Genomic DNA, 25,404 nt, shown 5'->3' with positions numbered 1-25,404 from the left:
ACCCCAAAGCTGGCTTATGATTTTATGTGCTTGTTTGAAAATGTTTAGTCCTCTCCAGTTGCTGGATGGTATTCTTTCTGCACTTCAGCAGTAGTCAAATGATGCTGAACCATGATTCGATCTGCAGCCTGAGGCTATACATCCCTCTAATGTAATAATAATGTGAATTCAACAAGTACTTGCTGGTGTAGAGACCTTCTGCAATTGATAACAATTTATTTTACAGATGCAGTTTAGCCTCATGTAAAAATCATGTTCTGACTCAGTCCTGAGAATATCAGTGCTGTAATAATTGCAATTAAAAAAAAAAAAAGGAAATATTCTGTTAGATTTGCAACATTAAACAGAGTGGTCTGTGTATATCTGCCTCATGTGATACCAGTGGAACTGTGCCATGTTAAGTGCTCAGGACCATTAGGCAACCCAGGGGGTCTTTAATGGGAAGTTTAATGGTTCTGATGCTAGAAATCAGTTTCTGTGCTGGTGGCTGTGCTTTGCCCCTTAGATACTCTTCTAAACAGAAAAGCTGATGACAGCCTTGCTGCAATACGTCAGACTTCCAGTTCTGTGGTGGTGGCAAATTCCAGAAAGGACAGAAAATAAGAGAGGTATCAGAGTTTGTGCAGGGTGTGAAAGATCTCCTTAGTAATATAGGGGTTATATTTCCTTCAGGCAGGAAGATTTTTCTGGGACAGATGCAATAGCTGTAGGATCGGAGTCTTTACTGATTTTGGCCTTGTCTGAACTAGATAAATTTACCACTTTAACTCTACTGTATGCTTATTAACAGTAAATAAACAAACAATGTGCTGTTTGGCATCTGTAAGCATTTTTATTAAAAAAGCTTCCATAATGTTATACATTTATAAATAGACTCACTTTTCCATGGAGGTTTTTCTTTACCTGCATACTGTCAGTTTAAGAAAAAACTAATTCTTACTCAGGGGTGCCACTCATCTTAATCTCAAAATCCCCAGTATTTGTGATCAGCTAAAATAATTTACTAGTGTGAACTGTTGTCCCTATAGTAGAGAGTTTTTCTTTGCTGTTTGGCAGGGGAAAAAAGCATTAGTACAGGCTGTTGGTCATTATTTCTTGTTTTGTTTTTCAGTATCAAACGCTCATTTTGGCAACTAGTACAAATATAAGGATATTCATATTAAAACATTAGTGTTGGTTTTAGTTTCCTCTTTTTTTTTTGTTTTAATGAATTTGCAGTACTGTGCAATGGTGATTGTGTCAAACTCTGGAATTCAGGAGAACACCTCAGTTTTGTTTCTGTTTTTGTTTTTGTTTTGTTTTTCCTGCTTGTCTGTTCGTCCTCTCAGAAGTGAGCTCTAGTTCTTGGGAGCATTGGCAGATAAGATCAGTGTATTCCTTTTGTCCTTGTACCTTTGATAGAGTTGTCCTGCAGCTGCTTTGACTTGTCCTCCCAAGATCAGATGCATAAGGACTTCTTCTGTGTCCTACGCTGAGCTATTCAGGGTTGAGTTCCTCAGGAAACTCCTTTAAGTGAAGTGTTAGCTGTAGGGATGGAGGCAAAGGCTTGACATTACTGGCCCTGTCCATTTATTTACTGGTATCCGGTTGAGAGTACAGGGAAAAAGAGGTAAGGAGCCAGTTAAGAAATAATTATGTTCAACTTTAAGTCAGTAAATATGACATCTCTTGAGAGCAGCCTCCTACCATGCTCTATTTTTTTGTTGCCAGGCAAGAATGTCGTGCTGGCGATGTGGTTGCATTGGGACAGGTGTAAGATCCAATACTCCTGTGCTCTGTCTTCTTTCACTGTTAGGCAGTGATGCTTCTTGACTGTCCCTGTTAGTGCTCTGTAGGGCGAAGCATGTTAGCACAGAGTCCTCTTCTGACCAAAATTTGAGCAAATGACTAGATTCTAATTTACCATTATTTCAGCTGCTTGACTTTCAAGGCAGTAGCTGCATTTTGTTCCAATTTTGTATAGAAAATGGTGTCCTACTCTGGATGATAAATCAGTACGTACATATGCCCTAAGTATCTGAAATGTGCATTTATATAGTTAACAAGTGACTGAGAAATGTTTTACTCAAAGTCAGTTCATCTTTTTGAACAAGCACCCTTAAAGGACTAGAGAGTCCCAGCTCTGTGAAAGAGCACATGTTACTGCTGAGCTCATCTGTTCTCCTCTCCAAAACTCGTGGTTATTTCAGGCTTAGCATAGCCCCTCCAGCCTCCTGCTTTCACTCCTCCCTCCAGGTCTATCCAAGCTGCAGTGATCACCTGTCATGCAGAGGGCACACCGGCCCACCCTTCCTCTTGTCCTACTGCTGGCAGTGCTGCTGCCACTCACATTTCATGCCCAGGTTCCTCAGAGCTGCTGCCCTTTATGTACCAAGTGTAGCTGGGAGAGTTGTCAGCATGATGGGGAGGGATCAAGTGGGCTTCAGCTCCCAGAGCTCCTGTCCTCCAGCATAGCTCTCGCTAGTGGCCACTGTTCATGCAGCACTAAGTGCTTGGCACAGGTGTAAGGAGCTCTTCCCATGGGACAATGCCCAGCCCAGGACCATTTTGTGCCACCAGACATTGTTCTGCCTTATAAACTTTCATCTGAGCAGCTACGGGAATGGGATTTGTTTGTGGTGTGACTGAGGCCTGTAGGCAGCACTCTAGGCTGCAGTCTTGGTGATTGTCCTACAGGGAAGTTTCAAGCAGTTTTTCAGAATGGGACAATAGTAGGCACAACTTCTTAAAAGTGCTGAGTGGGGTGCATATTCAGCACACAGTTCAAAATGGTCTTCTGACATGTCCCACTGAATTCTTGGGGTGAGGGTTCCTTTGTTCACCAAGCTAGCCAAAGACATACCTGTCTGTCTTTTGGTGTGTCTATTTAAGCAACGTATTCTGCCCTTCAGTACCATTTGTTAACATTTTATCCTAAGGTTTGAATTTTGCTGGCTTGCCAATACAGCTGTATAGGCAAAAACATTCTGTTAAAAGAGGCTGTTGCAAATTCTGTCATTACACGATGCTCATGTTACAGCTTGCAAAGTCTGAAATTTTTTACTGCAGCTTGGTAAAGAAGTACATTTTATTGACAGGCCAAACTGCTCTTCTTCCTTCCCTCACCTTCCCAGAACCCACATAGTGCCTATTAGCTGAACATGGGTACTGTCTTCAGGACAATCAAATGAGGAAGGTTTCTAACAGCATAGGCCTGAGCAATTCAGCTGGTTTGGGATCTGTCCCTAAAGGCAGAAGCAGTAAATGCATCATGTATTCATTATTATAAAACACTTTTGCAGCCTCACTTTTACAGAGTTTCATTTTAATGTTGACCGTGTGCAATGAACAGAATTTGCCATCTGTCTGCAAAATTCTGCAAAGGTAGCATGTGTTTTCATTGTAGATTACACTGTACCCATGTGTACTCCATTGCTTTCTGTTTTGACAGTCATTAGAGCTGCTATCCTCATCCAGAACTGGTACCGCCTTACAATGGCCCGGCTGGAGATGAGGCGCCGCTATTCTCTGAGTATCTTTCAGTCAATAGAATATGCTGATGAGCAAGATCAGCTGCAGGTTTGTAATCTTCAATTGTTCCTGTACAAGCCGTTATGTTATCCCCAGAGGACTGAAGTTGCACAAACAAAATGGTTATGTGGTTATTTCTCCCTACGAAGCTGCGTCCTGTATAATAAAACCACTTCCCTGCCTCACACATGAACTAATTAAGTTGTGTGCATACGTATATATACATGTGTGTTTATATATATATATGTAACTATGTAAACAGCAGGACACTGTTCTGCCCATACAACCATATGTAGGTTAGAAGTTCCCACAGAAGAGCTCTGTTACCCAGAGATTGCAGGTCATCTGACCATAGGTGATCTGAACCGTGCTCTGTGAGGTAAGATATGTGCATCGGAGATATCAGTGTCTCAGCGCGTCAGCTCAGTCTTTCTTTAGGGTCAATAGAGCAAATTAGGAACTTGTAGGACTTTGTGTTCATCCTAGCATCCATATCTGAAGTCAGTTCAGTGCATTGTAGAAGTGTCTTTCTATTGACTGCAGATGAAGTCCAGGCAAATAGTCTGGATGATGGACAGGATGAATTACACCCAAAAATGTCAGCAGCATTGATACAGCCCTGGAACTTCTAATGTATTCATATAGTGTCAATCTGCTAACTCATAGCAAAGAAGGAAAGGAGTAAGCCATTTCTGTAGTAGGATACAAAGTGTATCATTATTGCAGGCTAATGCTATGGGAACATACAGTAGATCCCCCTAAATGGGAAATTGCTAGAAACTAAGTAAGGAAAGAGAATGTTAATGCTTGTTGGATCCCCTAAACTGATCAGTGTGTGTTCTTTTCTTTTCCATATTCAGCTATCTGACTTTTTTACATTCATGCTGGAACGCTGTACTCCTCCTGATTCAGGTAAGGAAAAAATCAAAGTAATACGGAGATTCTGAACCTGATGTGAGAAAAGTTAATTTTCAATGTGATGTTCACAGCCTCTGGCACATGCTGGGGCTGAAGTTTCATTTCCCAAATATTTTAATAAGAATTTTATCCCGTAAGTGTTGACTCTGCTCAGTATCCACTCAGTGAGTCATGATGAAAGACATGTTGCCCTTATGAAAATACCCAGAGGTGCTCGAGTGCTTTCTTGTATGTTACCACCCTTAAGCCGTTCTCATGGTAGTCTTACTGACTTCAACTTTCACAGTTTTCTATGCATGTTTTAAACTATGAGATGTGGTTATCCAGACAGACTGTTTCTAGTTGGTTTAGGACAAGTGTAATCAAAGAAGTTGGTAGGTTTCACTGCAAAACATGTATCATCAGTATGTGAATGGTTAAAAATGAAAGAAATTTAAACTGCTGGATATAAATCTTTACAATTGCCTTGATTAAAACTTGGTTATTCAAAGAACAACCTTTAACTTTTGAAGTATTTTGGGATCCTTGGACAAAACCTACTTTTGAGGTCAAGCTCAACAGAAGGACAGATTGAAAGTGATTCCTAAATCCAGAAAATAAACATGGCTTCCCTGAACAAATTGAGAGTAGATCTAATCCCAGCAGAGTTAAAAAGGAGGCTGTCCCCTTCTTATTGAATTAGAAGAGAATGTCCTTTCTCTTTCATCTGATTGAGCTACAGGTTATTCCAATTAAAATTTGCACAAGGCACTTCGATAGCAGGCTAAAACTGCCATAAAAACTGTAAGTGGTTCAGTGTTCTAATCACAACCATTAGAAATTGCAATTTTTTCTCTTAAATACTTTAGAGTACCTAATGATCTCTCTGTTGTGCAGAAAACTATGTTTGAGCCTTGCTCCAAAGTCAAAGCAGATGATACAATAGTCCTTCCTTTGATTTTATTTTTTTTCCCCATTACCACTGTATTCTGAAACCGAAACAGAACAACAAAACCCACACCAAAACATACCACCATAATTTAACTTCCTGGGAAGGAAATTGCAAACTCAAGGAAAATAACACACTGCTCACTTTATCTACTTCTACATGTTGATAGCGCTCCTCAGTTCAGCTTTTCCACCTGAGTGGGAAAGAAAATAGTAGTGCTAGGTCTGAGGTTTGGAAAAATAGTGTTAATCTCCATTTTCATTACAATCGTAAAAGGGAATTTTACAGCTGCTCATTGTAGATATGACATATCCATCTTTACTGACTGTGTCTATTGACAGAAGGAACAAAGGCGAGCTGCCTCAGGTGACTTGCCAGGGCTCGAGATGCGGCTGGTACAGAGCACACTGCGACATGCGTGAGCTGCTTGTTTGTGGGCAGGTGGAGACCCAGGTCCTGCCTGTGCACAGGGAGGGACGGATGGTGCTGTGGGCTGCCCCTCGTCACCACTGCATGGGTGACCTGCTTCTTGGTCTCGCAGACTTTGGGAGTGTGGACGTGGTTAAGGCTGAAACACATGATGAAGTTTATGGTTTATGGTAAAGCTTCTCTTTGTCTTCCTTACTTAAAACTTTCATTTGTTAAGACAAGCTGTTAAGACTTGATAACTGCTCTGAAGGCTTTATTTCTCTCTTAGTTTGTTATTTACTCTTTACTAACACCCCGTGTTACAGATACCAGAACCCGAAATGCAGCAGAAAGATTCCGTAAGGGACATATTTAACAGAGAGTTGTCTGAGGCTGCCTGTGCAAAGGAGATGACTCAGGATTTTTTTGAGAAACTGCCTATCAAATTCGTGTTGTGTGGTTTGTGGCTATGTTTGTCCAATTACTGGCTGTGTGCATTCTTTACTTCAAGCTCTTGATTGCTTGCCCCTTCAAGTGACCTTTGCAGCACCCATTGCTAGCCCCAGTGATTTGAGCAAAATCAGTGCTGATTCTTAAGGAACTGCTTCCACTTCTGCTGAATCACAGTCTTAAGATGTGAGCCACAGTGAGAGTAAACACAGCAACCAGAGGGGCTTCAAATTGGCTTTGCTATTCCAAAGCATTTTTTAAACCTCACCATTCTCTGGCCTTTTTTTTTTTCGTTTTTTTTCGTTTTTTTTTTTTTTAACAGTGTGTGCTCACTTAAATTGGAGTGATAGCATATGTTTCAAAAACCCTCTCCAAGAAGACTATATATAATATTCTTGCCAGAGAATGGGTTGCCTGTTCTTCTCAGTATGTGATAAGAAATCTACCTGAAGATTGTGTGATCTGTGTTTTTTCCTTGCGTTATAAAACACTCAGTCTTCGCTATTCATCTTGGCACTTCCCTCTCTTTAATCTGCTTTTCAGAATATGTTTTTCAAAGAAAGCAAGCAGCCACCATCTCATTAACACAGTAGTGGTTTTGATGCCATTGTTTATCTGTTGTGCCCTGAAGTTTTTTTCATACTCTCAACCTGCTTAAAATTTCAGTGCAGTTTAAGTTACGATTGGGATACTATGTAGCTCTGTGTCTTGTTCTTGTTCTGCTTCTGACTAAAGGCTGTTTTCCAAGGGTTTGTGGGAAGTAAGAGTTAAAACCTTCTCCATCTTACTCTTTTCTCCCTCCCTCCTTCACTCCCTCCTTTTCTCCTTCCTTCCCTCCCTCCCCTAAAAATCTGCATACCTACTTAGCCTTTCGATGGAAAGATCTCTGGTCAGAGAAAGCTGGAAACTGCTTTTCCAGCAAAAGGTGACCCATTTACTCACTCTTCGGTGGCTGCACTGAGGGTGAGAAGGCTGCAAACATATCCTGGGCAAAGTGGTGGGACTGCAGGTCCAAGGCACCCCTGGCTGTGCCTTTCAAGGTCACTAGGACAGGAGCCGCAGCTCCTGGAGCCTTCCTTCAAAAGGGAACAAAGAAAAAGGTGCTGTTTTCTGCAGTTTCACTCCCCATGATGCCTCCCTTACAGCATTAACAACTTTCCAAGGCTTCTTGTACAGAGTGATTCCTGCAGCAGGGAATAAGTCACAGCTACTTGGAGCTTACAGTGCCAGGAACAGAATGAAGGAATAAATTTTTGGGGCGTTATAGAAATTTTCATCTTCTTAGTGGATTCTAGCTCCATCTGGCTTTGACCCTGGTGGCTAGGGATCAGTATCTGGCAGAGGTAAGAGCAGTCCTCAGGGGTCAGGGGTGCTCTCAGGTACCTGAGTGGTTAGTCTGTAGGTGCACAGATGGTGGCAGAACACAGGCTTATTTTAAGCTGCAGAAATAGCCGGTTCCCTGTTACCCCAATAGGGAGCACATCCTTGGCAGTGGTGTCTCTGACTTGCCTTGAACAACTCCCATGCTGAGGAGATCTTGTCAGGAGAAGCATGTCCCTGGGGTTTCTGTGGCCAAACTGACTCCACGTAGCTCTGGACTTCTGTGTATAACATGGAATGTGGGTATTGTCCTGTAGGGCAGTTGTATGAGGTCTAGCGAAGGCTCAACTCACTGAGCTTGGGCTGGACCTCTGACATGTGTCAGAGTACAGAGCAGGTCATTCCCTGTACTCACTGGAGAGGTGCAGATACTGACAGAGGGTGTTTTGTTCTTTCTTAAGATGGGTGCCTGAACTAGACACAGTAAGAGTTTTTGTCTCTATCTTTCAATATGGACTGAAAGAGCCTTGACAGCTTCATCGAGAAGATGACTAAAATGAGAGGGGTGCCGAATCCGTCAGGATTAGTCCTACATGGGGCTCGTGGTGAGCTGGGGTACGTGTTGGCCAGAGCACTAATCCCCAGGCTGCATTAGGGCATCCATTACTGACTGCTCTGAGACAAGACAGTCATCCTGCTCAGGAAGGAGCCTTAAAATCCAGCTGAAAGACTACCTGAGGAGATATAAGTGCACTCTAGGGCTAATGACCATCATTGGCTTTTGATGACTCATCCAGAAATGGAAAATGGGGTGTACTTTGCAGAGAGATGCCCTCCAGGGAAGGAGATTTGGTTTCCCAGCCTGGGCAAATGCCAAAAAGGAGCAAGGCTGTGAGGAAAGCAGGTTCATGTCCAGAGGTAAAGGGATGTGTAGACTGTTGTGTGCAAGAAGGAAAGGCCATAGGAGGAGGAGGCATGGACAGGTCTCTCCCTGCCTTGAAATGCTGAGAAGATTGCTGACTCTGAAGGAGTGTCAGATGAGGAGACCCTCTGGACAGAACAGGTGACAGTGAGCAATTTGGGTGGTCTGAGGAACCCACTCCAGGGTCTGCAGCCACCCACTGCCTGAGGGTTCGGGCACAGTGGGAGATGCCATCCAGAGACCTGCTGCTGGAGCTGGGACAAGACTCAGTGCAGATGTGGTTGGCTGATCAGTATATGCCAACCAGCAGTTTCAGTCCATGGGTGATGTTCTGGCATCTGGCCAGATTAAATGTGGTGGGAATCTGCAAATCAGACTGTACTTGGTGGAAACTGTGAACCCTGAGCGCCTTGCTGTTACTTGATGCCTTAATCAATTTACATGGCTGTGCACTGAATGTGCTAATCAGCTCACAGCAGAAGAGATGATAAAAAAGGGGTTTTGAAATGCAGAGCTGATAAAAAGTGTGTTTTTACCTATTTATATATTTAATATGGGTTTCATCCAGTCACAAGACCAGCTGGCCTTTATAAATCTCATAATTTATGAAGCCACATGCTGGATTTGGTTGCTCTGAGTTTTGAGTCACAGCCACAGGTATTCCTCTAGCAATAAATAATACTTTTTTATTTCCAGTTGCATCTAATCAAGGTTGCAGAAAACTTACCTGTAGCCCAACAAAAAGTGTTTACAACAATCATCTCACAAGAGCAACTCTGCAGCAGCAGCTGCCAGAACACTGTCCTCTGCTTTTTTAGTATAATAAATGATAAAGACAATCTGCAAGGGAACACTGAAATCCACAGTTCACTCAGTTACGTTTCAAGGGTGTGCGAAAAAAATATTGGATTGAAGCAATTAGCAATGTTTCTGCTTTTCCCACATTCCAGGAAAATTAGAAGCTATGCTCTACTTTTATTGCTATGTTTTTGTATACTTCATTTCATCCAATGGTTTTATGGCAGCGGACCAAGAGCTGGCATTGTCTCCTAGCTGTATCAGCAAGGAGTGCTTTGCAATCCGCTGCAAATAAATAGGATTTTGTTGAGGACTTTTTGACTAATCATTGAGCTGCTGGCATTTAACCTGAAAAATTTACATAGAAAATAAGAGTAATGGAAATGAATCTCTAAAACCTGTATTAAAAGTGTAACATTGAACTTTAAACAGGTGATGGTTACTAAATGATCAGCCGTGACTTTTGAATCTCCTTGCTTTGTGGAGATGAAAGACTGTAACAGGTTATGTTTCTCATTACATCTGATAGCAGATTGCTCCATAACTTCAGTGCAAAATGTTTTGCGTCCTAATCACAGCTACTGGCTGTTAGGACAGAGGTTTTGACTGTTTTGGTTTTTTTTTGTTTGGTTGGGTTTTGCTTGGTTTTAGTATTGTAAAACAGTGTTGGGAGACCTGGAGCTCTTCCACTGTACAAGTCAGGACTTTGCCCCTGCAATAGTGCAGCAAGTAAAGCATCAGTTCCATACAGCTGGTTCTGGTCATGCTGTTACAGCCCTATGGGGGCTGGTGGAGTTTCTACATTGTTTTTTTTCTTTCCTCTTGTTCCAGTTTCTCACACTTTCACCAGCCCTGGTGTTTCTCAGGTGGTGGATGAAGGCTTCAACATTCAAGAATTTGAAAACAAGATTTGTGTTCCAGACTCCTATTATGGACCACGACTCTCATTCCCCCTTACTGTTGAACATGCCAATGCTCTTCTTCATGCCTTCAGGAACGAACAGGTACATTGTAACTGGTTTGGTTTTTTTTTTACTTATTTTGCACCTCTGTCAAGTTGTAGCTCTGCAATCAGCTGAATCCAATGTAAGGCTAAACCGATGCCCAAGGAGATATTTTTCCCCTCCTTTCCATCCCATTACCCTTTCCTGCTGGCTCCATGTGATCACATAGGTACGTGGTGGAGCTGTCTTGGGCTGGAAGCTAACACAACAAAATCAAAAGCAGTGAGTTCTCAGCCAGAATAGTTCCCAGATTTAATCACTACTTGGCTACATGACCACCAAAGACACTGGGGAGGGGGCAAGGTCTAGTGGGGACCTCCTCTTCTAGCACTGAGATTACAGTGATCATGAAATGGGAACCCTTAGCAGCTTCAAGGCAGGGGTTGTCAGTGAGGCTGCAGGACTGGGGAAGGTATCCTAAGCTAACCTAGAAACTAGTTTCCATCTTTTTCTGGGTTCTGTGGTCCTTTTTATTTTTTTTTTTTTTAATTTTCCCACCCCATCCCTTTAGAGGAATTGAGGTGCAAGGGTTGTTCACCTTGTTCCATTGTGCAAGACTCTACCACCATGGAAGAGTGAATGTAAAGCATCGCTAAGGTAGTGGAACGGGGTGACAGCACTAATCTCAGGTGATGGCTGCATGGGCACTGAGAAGGCTGTTCCTGATTCTCTGTGTTCCTGAGCAACAATATACTGCATATGAAGGATAAGGGTCTATCTTGCTTTTCAGTTTACTAAATAATGGTGGGTTTGTTTGTTTTTTTTCTGTAATTTCCTGTGGAGGCAAAATGTAGCAAAATGTAAAGTGCATGATAAATGAGCCCACACAGACTTCACCTTACTGTCAGCTTTCTTTTACTATGGTTTGCATTTTATTAAGGAAACTTTTATATATAATTGGCCTTGTTTGCTTTAAAAACATGAATCTTGAAAAGCCAGTCTGTAGCTCATCTCCTCTACCAAACTTCCTCAGAGCTGTGTTTGAATTAAGTGCCTTAAAAATCTCCGACTGACAAAATTACCACAAAAAGCATTAGCAGAGAAGACTAAAAGCTTCCACGTTGTGTTCTTGTAACATCTTTAGAGCAAACAGGAAAATAACTTTTAACAAGGCAACCTTTTCTGGATTTTCCCTCTCATTATTTTTGCAATTTGCTGAAATATCATTTATGGCCTTTGGGGGTTTTTTGGTGGTGTGTTTTGTTTTGTTTTTACTGGCAGCTAGAACTATATCCTTTTTTTTTCTTTTCCCTAGTTTCTTTGAACAGATGACCTTATGCAATCATTCTGAGTGCTTTAGTACTCAGTCTCTTATCCTTTCTGTAGATATGAAGAGTATAAACAGTACCCTAGGAAAGAAATAGCAAAATATGTAAAGCAAGTTCATTACAGGCTCTATATCCATTCACCAGGATGCAAATACAAAGCTATGAACATTCCTAATTCCCAGCACTAAACCATATAGCCTGTAGTCATGTCTGGAGCTCTGTAGTATAAATAATCTTGGCAATATGTGTCTGGTATTAATAAAGCAGCAGACATATTGCTAATTCTAATAAGTCTCCCTTTTCTCCCTGCGTGGTTTTTTTTTCCTCACAGCTGCTTCATGCCCGCTATGTACTGCAGCTGCTATGTGAAACTAAGAAGGTTCTCAAAGAGATGCCAAATATCACCCATCTTTCAACTTCCTACTCCAAGGAGATAACTGTGTGTGGTAAGATACAGGGAAGATAACTGCTTTAGGCTATGGACTGATATTCTAAGGGGTTAGAGAATGATGCAGACATTTCCAAATGTTGCCATTACAAGAAAGTTCTCAATGCTTTTTTTTTCTTCTTCCCTCCCCCGCCTCATGCATAAATTAGAACAAACAAAAAAATAAGGTATCTGAGTCATGCTAAGTGTATATTAAGAAAGCCCCTCACCTCCTCTTTTCTTATTTAACATTTCTGAATGAGTCAGTATTAATTCAGCTAATACTGCAGTGTAGCTTAAATGTTCCTGCACTTCCATTTCTAAAATGCCACCAAGTATTTTGATCACCGGCTGCAAGTCTCACCACTTTCTCCTCTTACTAAGAAAAAGACTTTACCATCATAATTTACTCAGTAACAATGACAAACAAGACCTTTCATTGACAGCATGACTAACTAGAATAAATTGAAATTATAATAAACCCTCATTTCTAAAGGGACCCACAAGAATGGATCAGTCATTATACAACCAATAAATTAGTCTCACAGAATGATGTGATGTGTTACAAGGTGTAAAGAACTAGGAGCTCACTGCCTGTCTATTTTGTTATGCTTTCGTAAATTATGGATAAATGGATGCAGTGTCCTGATTTGCCACAGAACACAGTAGCTGCAAAACAGCACAATAAGGGTGACGTTAACTCTTGACAGCTAGCAGTGTGTGCTGTGTGTCATAGTAAAGTGGTATAAGGAAGGCTACTATGACACATGCAAAACAAATGACATTTTATAACATGTGGTTATGCACCCACTTGGATTGTCAGGAAAGGATTTGTTTAAATGAGGTTTTGTATAACCAGTAATTTGTTAACCAACCAACAAAACCTCTCTCGGAACCAAGGAAACACAGATTCATACTTTTTCACTACGCAGCATGTTCTTATTAAACAAAACATCCCCTTCCTCCCATTGAAGCTAATAGCTTTTGTAACCAGAAAGATCCTCTGCAGAAGATTAAAGACCAATTGTTAGATGTAATTGGTCCAAAATCTTGATTTCTTTGACATAAAATATCCCTCCCCCCATTTGATTTTAATTTCAAATTAATAATGCAGATTAAATACACACCTGAAATATTGCATCCACGTGTGATGAAAAACTACCATTGCTTGAAGGACTTTTTAGAAGGACTTTGGCTGGCTCATAATTAATAAAAAGTGGCACAGAAAACATGTAGACAGGATGAAATTGTCACATCTTTCCTTTCCTACTCATTGGTGCTGAAAGCATATTATCACAAGGTAGGTTTTGAAATAATTCTATGGCTTCGTGGTGGTGAGTCACAGACGTGAGAAGGTTGGTTCTGTGAGTGTGAAATTCAGTCACATGCAGAGAGAAGCTATGCTGCAGCAATCCTTTGTGTTGGGGTGAAATCCCCCTGCCTGTTCCAAAATAAACCTTGGAGAAAGGGCCAAATCTGTCGTTCCTGTGGCATTAGCAGTGAGGCATACAAGCATGGACAGTGCTTGGCACTCTCCATCAAATCCTGCCTGTACTCATCAAAACCTGGCCCTGAATCAGACAGGTGTTCAGTTGTGCTGTATATAGTGGGCTACACAGTAATGTCTTTTAGTGGCATTTTCTGTTTTTCAGGTTCATAGTACGTTTCTTCATCTTACTCCCATTTCCCTGAGTGAACCTTTGGCCATGTGACTAGTCTGATCTTCAAATCCAGTTGGAAAGACAAAAACTTTATGCAAGACAATTGTGTACTCTTTTAAGTATTTTATTGCCAGATTTTACTAGCAGCTTCAGCATGTACCTTAAAATGAAGCTAATTCTAATATAAGGCAAATTAAAAAAATTTCTTCATCCTTTGTGAGAAAAGAAATAAATAAATAGGAAAAGAATGTTTTTGTTTCTTGTAGGAGATTTGCATGGAAACCTGGATGATCTTTTGCTGATATTCTATAAGGTAAGTAGGCAGTCTGTGATGTAGCATTTTCACTTCAAGACTTGTTGAGAACATATATTTACGTCTGATAGATTTATCACTGTTATAAGTATACATGTGGTGTGCATATACCACCCACACAAATCCTGGAACAATTTGGTGGTGTCTTTGTTGTAGCTTTTCCTTCTCTATATTCTCCTGCTCACTGTAAAGGGGGAGATCCAGGAGATCTTTCTCTTCCTAAATGTTGAACTGGAGCATGAACCAAAACTTAAGAGAGCTCCTTGCAATGTCTTCAAAGCCCTACCACTTTTATATTCCACATTGACCAAAGTCTTCTAAAATCAGGAGCTATCTTAGTTCCTGATGTAACACCGCACCATGGATGATTTTGGCCCTCCAGAAAAAAGCAGAAGCTTTCATTTAGGCCTTCCCTTGAAACCTGCAAAGTGGTTTTTTATTATTATTTGTTTACAGGAAATAAAAAAAAAAAAGAGTGCTATCTATTTAAAAGCTTTTTAAGTCTTGGAAGCAATCCATTAGACTGCACAATATGGAAATACCTTGGGCACCCTTTACATACCCTTGAACAGCTGCTCCCTTTTTAATGTTAAAAAAGCATAACTCTGTTTTACTTACGTGGAAAAAAAAAAAAAAATCTCCAGGCTGTCTTTTCTACAATTGTATGTTTAACTGAAGATGTGGGAAATTTCCTATATTTAGTTTCACATCTATCTTTAGCATGAATCACTGCCTTTCATTTAGCAGATACTCTATGTGATTTGAGCTTTCTGGGGAAAATGGTTTGTGTCTGGTCCTTATACATTCATCTGCACTGAATAGACTGAAGTGAGCTAAACCAGGTGTCTAAATTATGTGTTTCCCCCTTGCTTCCAACTTTGTTACACTTGATCTGACACTAGTTGAACAGAAACGTTGTTTTGCCCAAGTGCATACCTGAAGCCTATTGAAGTATAATCAGACCTTTTTAGAGAGTTCTGCTTTTCTTATAAATCAACCAATTATGTTTAGCTGGTCCTTGGCTTGCAGTCTTTTAGCTGTTATTTTAATTAGAGAGTCTTCCTTTTTGCAAGTGGAATGAGAGTATGATACAGATTGGTTTCATATGCAGGACCTGGAATTGGAAAAAGAACTATTTTGAAGCTAAATGCTCAGATATACTTATATTTACAACTGCAATCAGCCTGAGTTTTACTCTTTTGGAGTAAACAACAGACGATTCTTTTTCCCCTCTTAAATGCATATCATGAAGAGAAAAAAGCTCTAAGCAAGTACTAAAGCCTGACTTGAGTAAACTCAGAGCCATAGCCCCCATTGACTTCAGGCACTATAACTTATCCCACATCATTCTCTGTTAAGCTTCTAGGGGACTCCTTTCACCAAACTGCATAAAATGTACAAATATTTTGCCATTTCAAATTGGTTGAGGAAACAGAGAGCACATGATTGAGCTGCTTAGTTATTTGAAAGCAAATTATATGACACAGTATTTTCTGTCCCTTCTGAGTAGTTTACTTGACCGAGCAGCCAACCCAGTCAGTCTCTGGGATCCAGGGTTTTTTTTCTGCTTCCCTAACTCTGTTTCAGTGGAAAGGGGTTTCTTCCTCTGACCTGGTATGAGTCTTCTCATGCAGTTGTAAAAGTATGTGTAATTCCTAAACCTAGTTTGGGTGAGGCTAAGATGACTTCTTTCTCAATAGCCAGTTTGTAAGGTTTACATTAATCTCCATTAAATTACATCATTTCCTGAAATTCCTTGAAACCCTTAAACTTTAAATTATGTATTGCTAAGTTCAATTGTTAAATGGATGATACAGATAGAAACAGCCTGAAGCTGTAGAAAATGCGAACGACAAACGGAAGTTAATTAATCACTAACCCAGCAGATACAGTAATGATGCCCAGCAGCAAGTTGCTAATCATTAGAGGGCCTTGTTTGCCTCTTTGACAGGTCAGAGGCTGCAAGAGCCTTTAATTTAGTTTTGCTCTTATTGTTGGTCGAAACCACAGAAAAGGAAATAAAAATTTTGCATGAGTGTGGGACAAAAATTAAATGTCACATTGAAGTTGAAAGCCCAAAACAAACTCTCATTTGAAATGAAGAGTTTTGGGTATGCTTTTCCAAAAGAAGAATGACAGTCTGGAGAGTGCTTCAGTAGATCTGTCTTTCCATAGGATCTGCAGTTACAGAGTAGCTATGTGTATATTGGTAGTCTGCTGGTGATTCGCGTGCCTATCAGTTTTAAGGCAAAGCTTTTATTAATTCATCTTTCCAGGAACTGCTGTTGAGTTTCTCCTGTCTGTTCCACTCCTGAAATCCATCCTTTCTTTTTTAAAACAACTACAACCCACTGCATTAGCAGAGTGTCATAAATTGCCGCTCCCGTGAGCACAGAGCAACCACGCACCTCTTCTGAGTTAACTTGGAGGGAGCTGGGGACAGGCTATGGCAAAATCCAAGCAAGCTGCATTTACAGCAGTCAAGACTGTGCTGCTGTGGGAATCGAGAGACCGGGATTCACTACTGCCTCCCAACATAATAGGACAAGAGACTGATTTGGACAAAAAAAAAGATATTTCCTAATGGGTTCAGATTAAATACTGAATTGAGTGTCTGGCCAAATAATGTGTCCTGCAGTACACCTCCTAAGGCAGTACACCAGGGAATGCCATAGGAACATAGGAAGTGCTGGACACTGACGCAGTAGTGAGTGAGAAGTGAGATGTATTGATATGCTGCCAAACATGTTAAGAGTGGCCTCCGCAGTGGTAATGTAGTTTTATAGATGTTCTACTGATAATTCTTGCATGTGTCAGTTGTGAAAACAGAGGTTTCCTTTTTTGAGTAAGTCAAAATCAAAATAATATTTCTGATACTTGGGACTGGAAATGATGAAGCTACACAATTGCTGCTATACTTTCTGTAAGCTGATGGCATCCACTGACATGTTGATAACTAATCTAATGAAATACACCATCAAGTCACAATACTAGCTTTTGGTAATTCACCCTTCATAATAAAGCATTGCTCTGTATCTTCAGAAAAAGTAAGGCAGGAAAAAGATGTTACGTACAGCCTCTCAGTTCTGTGATCAGTGTAGTGCATCTTTGCCCTGGGTGGGGGCAAAGCGCAATGTGAGTAAAATTCAAGTAGTGCTTTCAGGATTAAAGCAACTGGAATTAAGGTTCTTCAGAGTTCTGTATTACAATTTTATGTCCTCTGAACTGGCCTTTCTTAAAAGTTTCAGAAGCATACACTGCAAACAATGTAAATCTATGAAATCCATTTTCTTGCTGTGTAAGGAAACATGAGAACCTTCAGACTTGCATCAAAAGATAATTCTTCATGGACTTTTTGTCTTCCATTCAAAATGAATGACTCCTTTCTACTCGCAAGTGTATAACTTCCTGGCAGAAGTTGCATTAACAGAAAAGTATATTTTATTGGAAGAATAATGTTCCCGTTGGTCCCTTTCAATTTTATTTAATAGGTAGAGGAAAGGATTAGAGTTGGCATCATAAGAATACTTGAGAGGTCATCTGTCCTCTGATGGTTTGCACAGGTTGTCTGATGTAGAAATTTTTTGTTCCAAGCAGTGGAAATAAAGAAATGCTGCATTTTAGATCTCTGTATTGTGCAGGTCTTTTGCAGATTTTATAGCAATGTGATCTCATTTGAAATGCTATTTCCTTTGTTACAGTACCATAGAAGCGTCTCTAAATGTCCTTGGTTTTGTTTCCTTCTGCAGAATGGTCTGCCTTCAGAACAAAACTGTTATGTTTTTAACGGCGATTTTGTTGACAGAGGGAAAAACTCTATGGAAATAATTATAATCCTCTTTGCATTTCTTCTTATCTACCCCAATTACCTACACTTGAATAGAGGAAACCATGAAGACTACATCTTGAATCTGAGGTAGATTTTAGAGGGCAGGGGAGGGTATCTGGCTTTTCACTAGAAATATTGGAGCTTTTGAATGCTGCTTTAGCCACTGTGACACTCTAAAACAGAAATAATGTTTTGTTAGTTATTCAGGGGTAGCTCTGCTTCTTGAAGATGTGTGAGGGTGGCAAGAACATCTTCATCACACACAGGCACTCGAATGGGAGTCATGTCTTGTCTCTGACTGAATCACAGTCCGCTAAAGTCAATGGGCTTAGTGCAGCTTCCAAAGTACCAAATCTGGGCAAAGGGGATAGATGGAAGGATTATATTTTAGTTAAAGCATTAGCTTTTTTTCCACAGTATCGTAAAAGACATAATATTATGCAATATAATGGCATCAGTAAACCAGGAGCTGATATTTCACTTAGACTAAGATGTCGCTTCTCAGGCACAAGAGGTGGGTAAATAGCCTAGCTTCAATGCCCTGGAGGTCCATTAGTTGAGAGGTGTCGGTCTACCCCACTGCAGGATCAGTTGAGACCCTGTTTTCTGATACAGATATTTGTACTCAGCTGTACAGTTCTCAGTCATTTGGTGACTGACTGGTGGGTAACCTGTTGTACCCTTTTTATCATTTGTTGTGTGCACATGAAATATATTGCTCTTTAGCCCAGGCATAAACCTGGGTTAGAGGCACAGTTTCAATGCCTGTTAGTGATCCATGTAAGCGAACTGGTTTCACACGATGCTGCCTTTTTCAGCACTTAATTTTAAAAAGAAAAAAAAAGCTGTGAGTGGGGGAACAAAACAAAACTCCACACAACACTAAGATCAGTTAGTCTGTCTACAAGGTGGGAAAATTCCCACCCAAAATAGTGGAAAATGTTAACTAAGTCTGTGTTGGTAAGAAGTGCAAAGATGCATTCCTGTGTATGGCTCTTTGCCAGACATTTTGATTAGCAGTGCTGCACATTGCTAAATTGGAAAGCTGCAAGTTAGGGTGTTGTGAAAATGCCCCTTGCGCCAAGGACATCTTGGTGTTAAAAGAATAAGGTCTCAAAAATCCTTGTCCCTTGTGGGGGAAAAGATGTTATAGATGACACTGCCTCATGAAGCTGAGTGATTTAGATCAAAAACTCAAATTTTTGTCCATCATCAATTAGGTTCCTTTGACACTTCTTTCTGGCATCTAAAAGGTAAAACTGCTAAACTATTTCACTTAGATGAGAAAAAGGCCACTTAATAATTATTGGTTGGGGTTCTGTTCCTGATCTCTTGTGTGTAAAATAAATCAGTTTAAGTCAATTCTTCAGAGAGAGCAGAAGAAAGGACATTTAGACTGAGGTTAGACAGAATGGCAGGAGAGAAGGAGGGATGGAAAATTCATGGCAAACACTATAGAAAATCATGCAGGAGGGGCATACTGAAACCAGTTCCTGATGTTGTCCTGTTTTCAGATACGGCTTCACAAAAGAAGTTTCAAAGAAGTACAAGGTAAGATTCCTTCCCCTATACATTTTTATCATTTTGCACATGTAAAATGAAACCTGTGTAAACAAGGAATCTTCCAAACAATTTAATCAGGTGTAATATGGGATGACTTTGGTGATGTATTTGGAATTATTTTGTGTTTTCAGTGAAATAACTGGCAAAACAATTTTAAGTGTTAGCGTTTCATGCTCAGAGATCTATGGAACAAAATAAATAACATTCATGAGACCACTCAAGAACATGAAAAGAGGTGAGCATGAAAGAAAAATGAAATGGTATAGCGATAATCAAATGACCCTAAGGTAAATGTCAGAACATGTTTGTTGCTGTTGCAGTTCAGGGTGTCACCTGGACAGAATGTTCAGACTGTGGCAGACACTTGAGCAAAATCTTGAACTTAAAGCAACAGAATCTGCCGGAATTAGGATCTAATATGAGTATGTTTTACAGGACCATGGGAATCAGATTTTGTGTCTTCTGCGAGACGTCTTTAGCTGGCTTCCCCTCGCCACTATAATTGATAGCAAAGTTCTTATTCTACATGGAGGGATTTCAGACACCACAGATTTGGATTTCCTGAATGCACTGGAGAGAAGTAAGGTAAGAGATCATGTTCATGTGTGTGTGATTTTGTTTTCATTAACAAATTTAGCAGAAGAAATGCTAAGATGAAGATCTTTGCTTTAAGAAAGGAAATGGCTGCTGTATAAGGCATGTAAGGAAAGAGTCATGTTTTTCTTTCAAATCAGTGTTTAGGAAGGAAGGTTTTAGTAGGTGCTGGGAGCCAGTTGTTTGGCTGCTGTAAAGTAACGTGAGTCTTTTAACTTCAAAATAGCTAAAAACACTTTAGATACCACCTTTCTGCAGTGATGACATGTAAGACGAAAAGTATGAAAATTACTTAATTTTCAGGCTTTTCTAAACACTTTAGAAATCAATCTAGCCACATCTTCTTAGCACTGCCTTTGTCCTGGGGCTGTGCTTCTGCCACCTGTTCTGTGGGGGAAGTTCTGCACCTGTGGGGCTCTCCTTTGGCAGCAGCTGAGCTTTGCCCATGTGGGAGAGCCTTCCCAGTGCGATCAAACTTCAGGACCTGGTTTTGAGCAAACAGAAGCTACTGCTTCTCAGGGATTTAGAAGGCAGAAATATCCTTTTTTTTTTTTTATTATTGTTTTTTTCCCTGAAATGCTGAGCAGGTCTTTTGAATCGGTGGAAAATGCTGTGGGATTTGGACAACTAAAGTGAGATGTCTTCTTGTGAGCAGGGTGCTTAAGTTCCTTATGAGCAATGGAGACCCAGGAGATCTGGTGGAGATCCATATGTTATAATTGCTCAGACACAGGTCTCCAGTGCTGTTTGTGGAAGCACTTCATAGCTGAGGGATGTATCCTCTGGCCTCTGCCTGTCTCTGCAGAGTCTTCTTTGCAGGTCTCCTCCACCAGTCTCCTTTAGGTCTAGTTCAAATATGCCCAACTCACGCTAATTCACAGACACGGTAGAGCATCCCAGACCACACGAAACGCCTATTTTTAGGCAACTTTGTGTACCTTGTCATTAGTGTCTGTGGAATCTAGAGCTATTTCTTTCATCCTCATGTTTTCTAATACAGAAATAAATGCTTTACAGGACAGTCAGGTGTGCTCTGTTTCTTAAAGATGTGAAAAAGGGTAATGACTATTTTTGGTCACTGGAGTCTGGGCTCTGTTGGCTATACCACTGTACACTGCAATTGGGTGCCTAACTACAGAGTTAGGTGTCGTAACTGTGAGCTGAGTTGTGCCCACGCTTTCGCCATGGCTGGGCTCAGCATGTTACTGATGTGGATATCTGTGAAATGCAGAATTAACAGGTCAGAGTTGCTGCTGCAGGAGAGGGTTGCTAATGAGACGCGCAGGCCACAACTCAGGGCAATATCGCTCGAGGCCAACTGATGTATTTTAATTGGTACAGCTGGCAGCTGACAGGTCTCAAATACTGGTCAGTGTGCTGGGGAATAACCCCGTGTTTTGCATTTTGTTTTGCATTAGTCCTTTTCTTTGTTAAAGGGTAGAATTGGGGGGGCAGGTGGGAGTTTTGTTGGGGCTTTTTTGTTCAAAAAATGAGCTGGTCTGAGAAAATTTCAAGTGAAAATAAAAGATAACTCCTGGAGAAGAGTCTGTATTCAGGAGCATTCCTGGAGCCATAGCACACTGCTCCAAAAAAGCAAATGCCCATGCATATTGGAGGAGGTCAATTTAACAATAAAAGAGCATGATGTCATATGTTCAGCAATGTCATTGTTATCCTCCTGATTTTCCATTTATTTTAGCTGAATTAACCTATCAGCCTGTTAGTGTATCACAGTAGTAGTGAATGCTGTTTCATTTTCAGTACAGTACACATGTATCTTTTCAGTTTCTGGTGAAGCTGGGCACTTAAGTGTCTGCCCTGGTCCCAGACTATATTTGCTGTACAGTGAGACCTTGTGACTGACAGTGGCTTGGAATGAGTCTGTGTGTCTTAATAAGAATAAGAGAGCAGCTCTGGAGAGGCTGTCTGCTGCTAGGTATAAAGCAAAAATCCTGCCAGTGCCCAAATACCTGCAGCTTCCACCAAACCTGTGAGTTCAGGACATTATGAGAGTTCAGTATTGAGTGCAGGAAATGAGCGCTGTTGTGCCTTTTGGCTGACATGACTCTATCATCTTTATGTTCTGCTAACTCTTTTTTTTTTTTTGAAGTTGAAATCTTTAATGCGGCCGCCCAAGTCGCTGAGAGACAGACAGGACCAAGTGAAGGAGAGAATTCCCCCAACTAGATCCACTAAACACATGGCCACGCGGAATGTTGCAGGGAAAGCACGACGCTTGTCTTCATCGGGTTCTGCTGAGCCTTCAGGCTCAAATTTGCCTCCAGAACCCACGCCAAAGGAATGGAAACAAGTAGGTGAAACCAAAGACAGACTGATACTGAGCCCCCCTGCACAAACCCACAAGCGCTCTGTTCAGGCAGTATGCTGGAGCCTGAGGAGACCACCTCTCAACCAGAAACCCATAGTTTTCAGGAATATAGTAGCCAGCTGTTAGGTCTTTGGATGCTTTTTGTAGAGCTGGTAATAAAGGCTGGTGATTTTCTGCCTTACAATTTATCCAGTGCTTTCTTGGCCGTTAAGAGTACGAAGCTGCTCAGCGTGAGATGGGTTTGCATGCCCTCATGTGGTTGCATCTGTTGGTACATCCCTGGCTGTCAATTTAAATAGGTCAGACTGCAATTGTCAACGACAGTGAGCACCTTTTTTTGGCTGTGTTTTTGGCAATTGAATGCTAATAGTGTCCAAAAAACCCTCAGTTCCTGAGACCTACGGGCTGATTACTCAAGAGTGGGAATTTTTTGTCCTCTGATTGTTCATTTCCTCTTGAATATTAGAGGCAATATGGAGCTCTTGTCATGCAGTAATTTAATAAATTGTGACAACTTGAAAAGCTTAATTTGCACAGCAATTTAGAAACACAAAATTGAGTATTGTATAAGTTTATTTTTCTGAGCTCCTCTTCAGACAGCTGCTTTAAGGAGCACACACTTTTGTTTTGCTTCCTGAGAAGCAAATTCATGTCTGAAAATGTGTTTTCCCAAGATACATCTCTGACCCACAAACCAATGTAATGAGCACAAGCTGCCCCTCAAATCTGACACTCACCCAGCCAACCAGCCAAGGCTTCAGTGAGCCCCAGTCACAAAGGTGAAGTGGAATGTGTAAGCGTAAACCTTGTCCTGTTAGGTTTAAACAAAAACATTTTGCCTGATATTTGCTACTGACTAGAATTAGTAGGTTAGGTGACTTTGAACCATGATAGTTCATCCTCTTGTGTATAAAATCTTGTTTTGAAATATGAGCTAACACAAGATACTAAAGCCAAAGGCAACTCTTGCCATGTTTAGAGCAGGCATTCCCAAGCTTAGTTTAGGTAAAGCCACCAACCTTTGTGGTTATCAGGTCTGTGCTAGGAAATAGAAAATGCCTCTCACAGCTACATGTGTAGAAGGCAGCTATTGCTCATGTTGAACTAGCCCAAGTACTGTTCCTGGTGCACCTACCCCAGTTTGTAAACTTCAGCTGTAAAAGGAGGTACATTTCAGAAGTGCTGTTATTTCATCTGAAGAAGTTCATCCAAAATCTAGACAATGTTTCTTAAGAAAACTAGAACAGAAGTTTCAGCCCAAAGGCCTAGCTGTTACCTGAAGGTGTGTTTTTTCTCCCTGGTCTGTGCGGCTCTTGCCATGGCCAGTACTTTAGACAGCCATAGCTTGTCAGTCCTCACCTACCACCAGCCCTCACTCGAGTTTGCTGTTTACAGATCCTTGACATTCTCTGGAGTGATCCAAGAAGCCAAAATGGATGTACACCGAACAAGGCTCGGGGAGGAGGTTGTTACTTTGGCCCTGATGTTACTGCCGAGCTATTCAGAAGGTATAATCTGAAGTTGCTCATCAGGTCTCATGAATTTAAACCGGAAGGTTATGAGATCAGTCACAATGGAAAGGTAAGACGGAAAGGTTTTGGGGAATTGTGTGCAAGATTAGACGTTAGAAAGAATGATGGAGTTCTGACAAACAAAATTCTTTACAGCTTCAGGGGGTGGAGATTGGCTTATTACTTGTGTGAAAACAAATGAATGTCAACAAAAGCCCTGAAGAAAGTTATGTGTAAACACAGTGCAAGAGATGCTCTAAGGCTCTAGAAGCCTTTTAACTTAATAATTTCTCTTCTGGCCCTTATTTCTGACATGCTGTATCAGAAGACCAGCAAGAATCCTGAAAAACAGGTCTATCTTAGCAAGAAGTTTCTGTTTAACCGCATGTTACACCACACTGCCCTCTGAATTGAAGTCTTCCTACAACAGGCCAAAAACACAGGTCTGGAGCTCTAACTCAAAAAGTGCAAGAAATATGGTGAATGACATAGTTGCTGATCTCTGGGTTTATATGCAGACACTTAATTTCACAACCTGCAAGGTTTTCTAAGATCAGTGTCAGAAATCAGTCTCAAGAAAAGTTGTTCTAACCAATCCAGTTCCTTTGTTTCCTGCGATCAGGTTATCACTATATTTTCTGCTTCTAACTACTACGAAGAGGGGAGCAACCGGGGAGCATACATCAAACTGAACCCTGAACTCATTCCTCGGTTTGTGCAGTATCAAGTCAGCAAGTACACGCTCAGGCACAGTCTTCGGGACAGGTAAAGCTGTGTGTTTTATGCGGTGAGCGTGTTCTCTCTTTGCACGTGAGTACCTGTCACAAAGCTGTAGTTTGACTGAATAATTGAATCGGCACCTATTTTCCTCAGTTTTCCTTGTTTTTCTATTTTACAATTTTAAAATAATTACAGAAGACAAAACATTTTCTAAGTACTCAGATGTGGTTTCCTGAGAAACTCCCAAAGGTAATTAGATGTGGTAAGTGGTTAGAACAGACAATTGTCAGGGACATGTAAGGGGCCTGCACCTGTCTGTCAGTTCTCCTTTATGGCTGCAGCATTAATCTGGCCAAATCCTGTTAGGAATTGAGTCCAAAAAGTTTATCATGACAGCTTTGCCATGCCTAGCACTGTGGTCAGATTTACTAATGCAAAGCAGCTTAGAATTACCTGCATAAACTCGATTATCTCATAAATTGAGATTATTCTTATGGGGCTTAGTTTTGTTGGTTTTGTTTTTTCTTTTCTCCAGTGTTGTCTTTTGATGACCCTAAACACACTACATGTTAAAGGATACAAGAATTTTATAGCGAATGTTGAAAAGCATAAAGTGCTACAGGATTTAAATCCTGTACTGATCTGCTCTGCATTTTTTTTTTCCCTAGGGTGGGTAGTATTGAATCAACTGCCTTAAAGTTCTTACGAGAGAAGATTTGTGCTCACAGGTCTGAACTCACTAGTGCTTTTGCACAGTATGACCCCGAGGGCACAGGTAATGCTACCTCACTGTCCAGTTGCCACCATGGGCAAAAGAGCTCCCATCCATGTGGGGAGGCAGAGGGGACAAACCCCATGGAGAGGGGTCCTGCCTGCCAGTGGGGGGCTGGAGGGCAGCAGAGTCTGGCTGCTCTGATGTTCTTCCTGAGGA

The 25,404-nt window shown here is 41.0% G+C and overlaps 1 protein-coding gene across 3 annotated transcripts in view; it reads left to right on the top strand.

Annotated features, from left to right (window-relative positions):
* Positions 1 to 25,404, top strand: part of PPEF1 (protein phosphatase with EF-hand domain 1) — a 36,555-nt gene that overhangs the window by 7,251 nt on the left and 3,900 nt on the right. For all 3 annotated transcript variants that reach the window (XM_021279889.2, XM_021279891.2, XM_005512756.3), the window contains 12 exons: positions 3,431 to 3,558; positions 4,371 to 4,422; positions 10,086 to 10,258; positions 11,858 to 11,972; positions 13,881 to 13,927; positions 17,677 to 17,843; positions 19,271 to 19,307; positions 19,755 to 19,904; positions 22,024 to 22,224; positions 23,638 to 23,823; positions 24,376 to 24,518; positions 25,142 to 25,248. In XM_021279889.2, the coding sequence (XP_021135564.2) occupies positions 3,431 to 3,558; positions 4,371 to 4,422; positions 10,086 to 10,258; positions 11,858 to 11,972; positions 13,881 to 13,927; positions 17,677 to 17,843; positions 19,271 to 19,307; positions 19,755 to 19,904; positions 22,024 to 22,224; positions 23,638 to 23,823; positions 24,376 to 24,518; positions 25,142 to 25,248 (1,506 nt within the window). The remainder of the gene's footprint in view (positions 1 to 3,430; positions 3,559 to 4,370; positions 4,423 to 10,085; positions 10,259 to 11,857; positions 11,973 to 13,880; positions 13,928 to 17,676; positions 17,844 to 19,270; positions 19,308 to 19,754; positions 19,905 to 22,023; positions 22,225 to 23,637; positions 23,824 to 24,375; positions 24,519 to 25,141; positions 25,249 to 25,404) is intronic.

The sequence above is a fragment of the Columba livia genome, chromosome 1 (genome assembly GCF_036013475.1).
Source record: "Columba livia isolate bColLiv1 breed racing homer chromosome 1, bColLiv1.pat.W.v2, whole genome shotgun sequence".
Taxonomy (NCBI): domain Eukaryota; kingdom Metazoa; phylum Chordata; class Aves; order Columbiformes; family Columbidae; genus Columba; species Columba livia.
The sequence above is the reverse complement of the archived record's forward strand: the minus strand, read 5'-3'. Positions and strand labels throughout refer to the sequence as shown.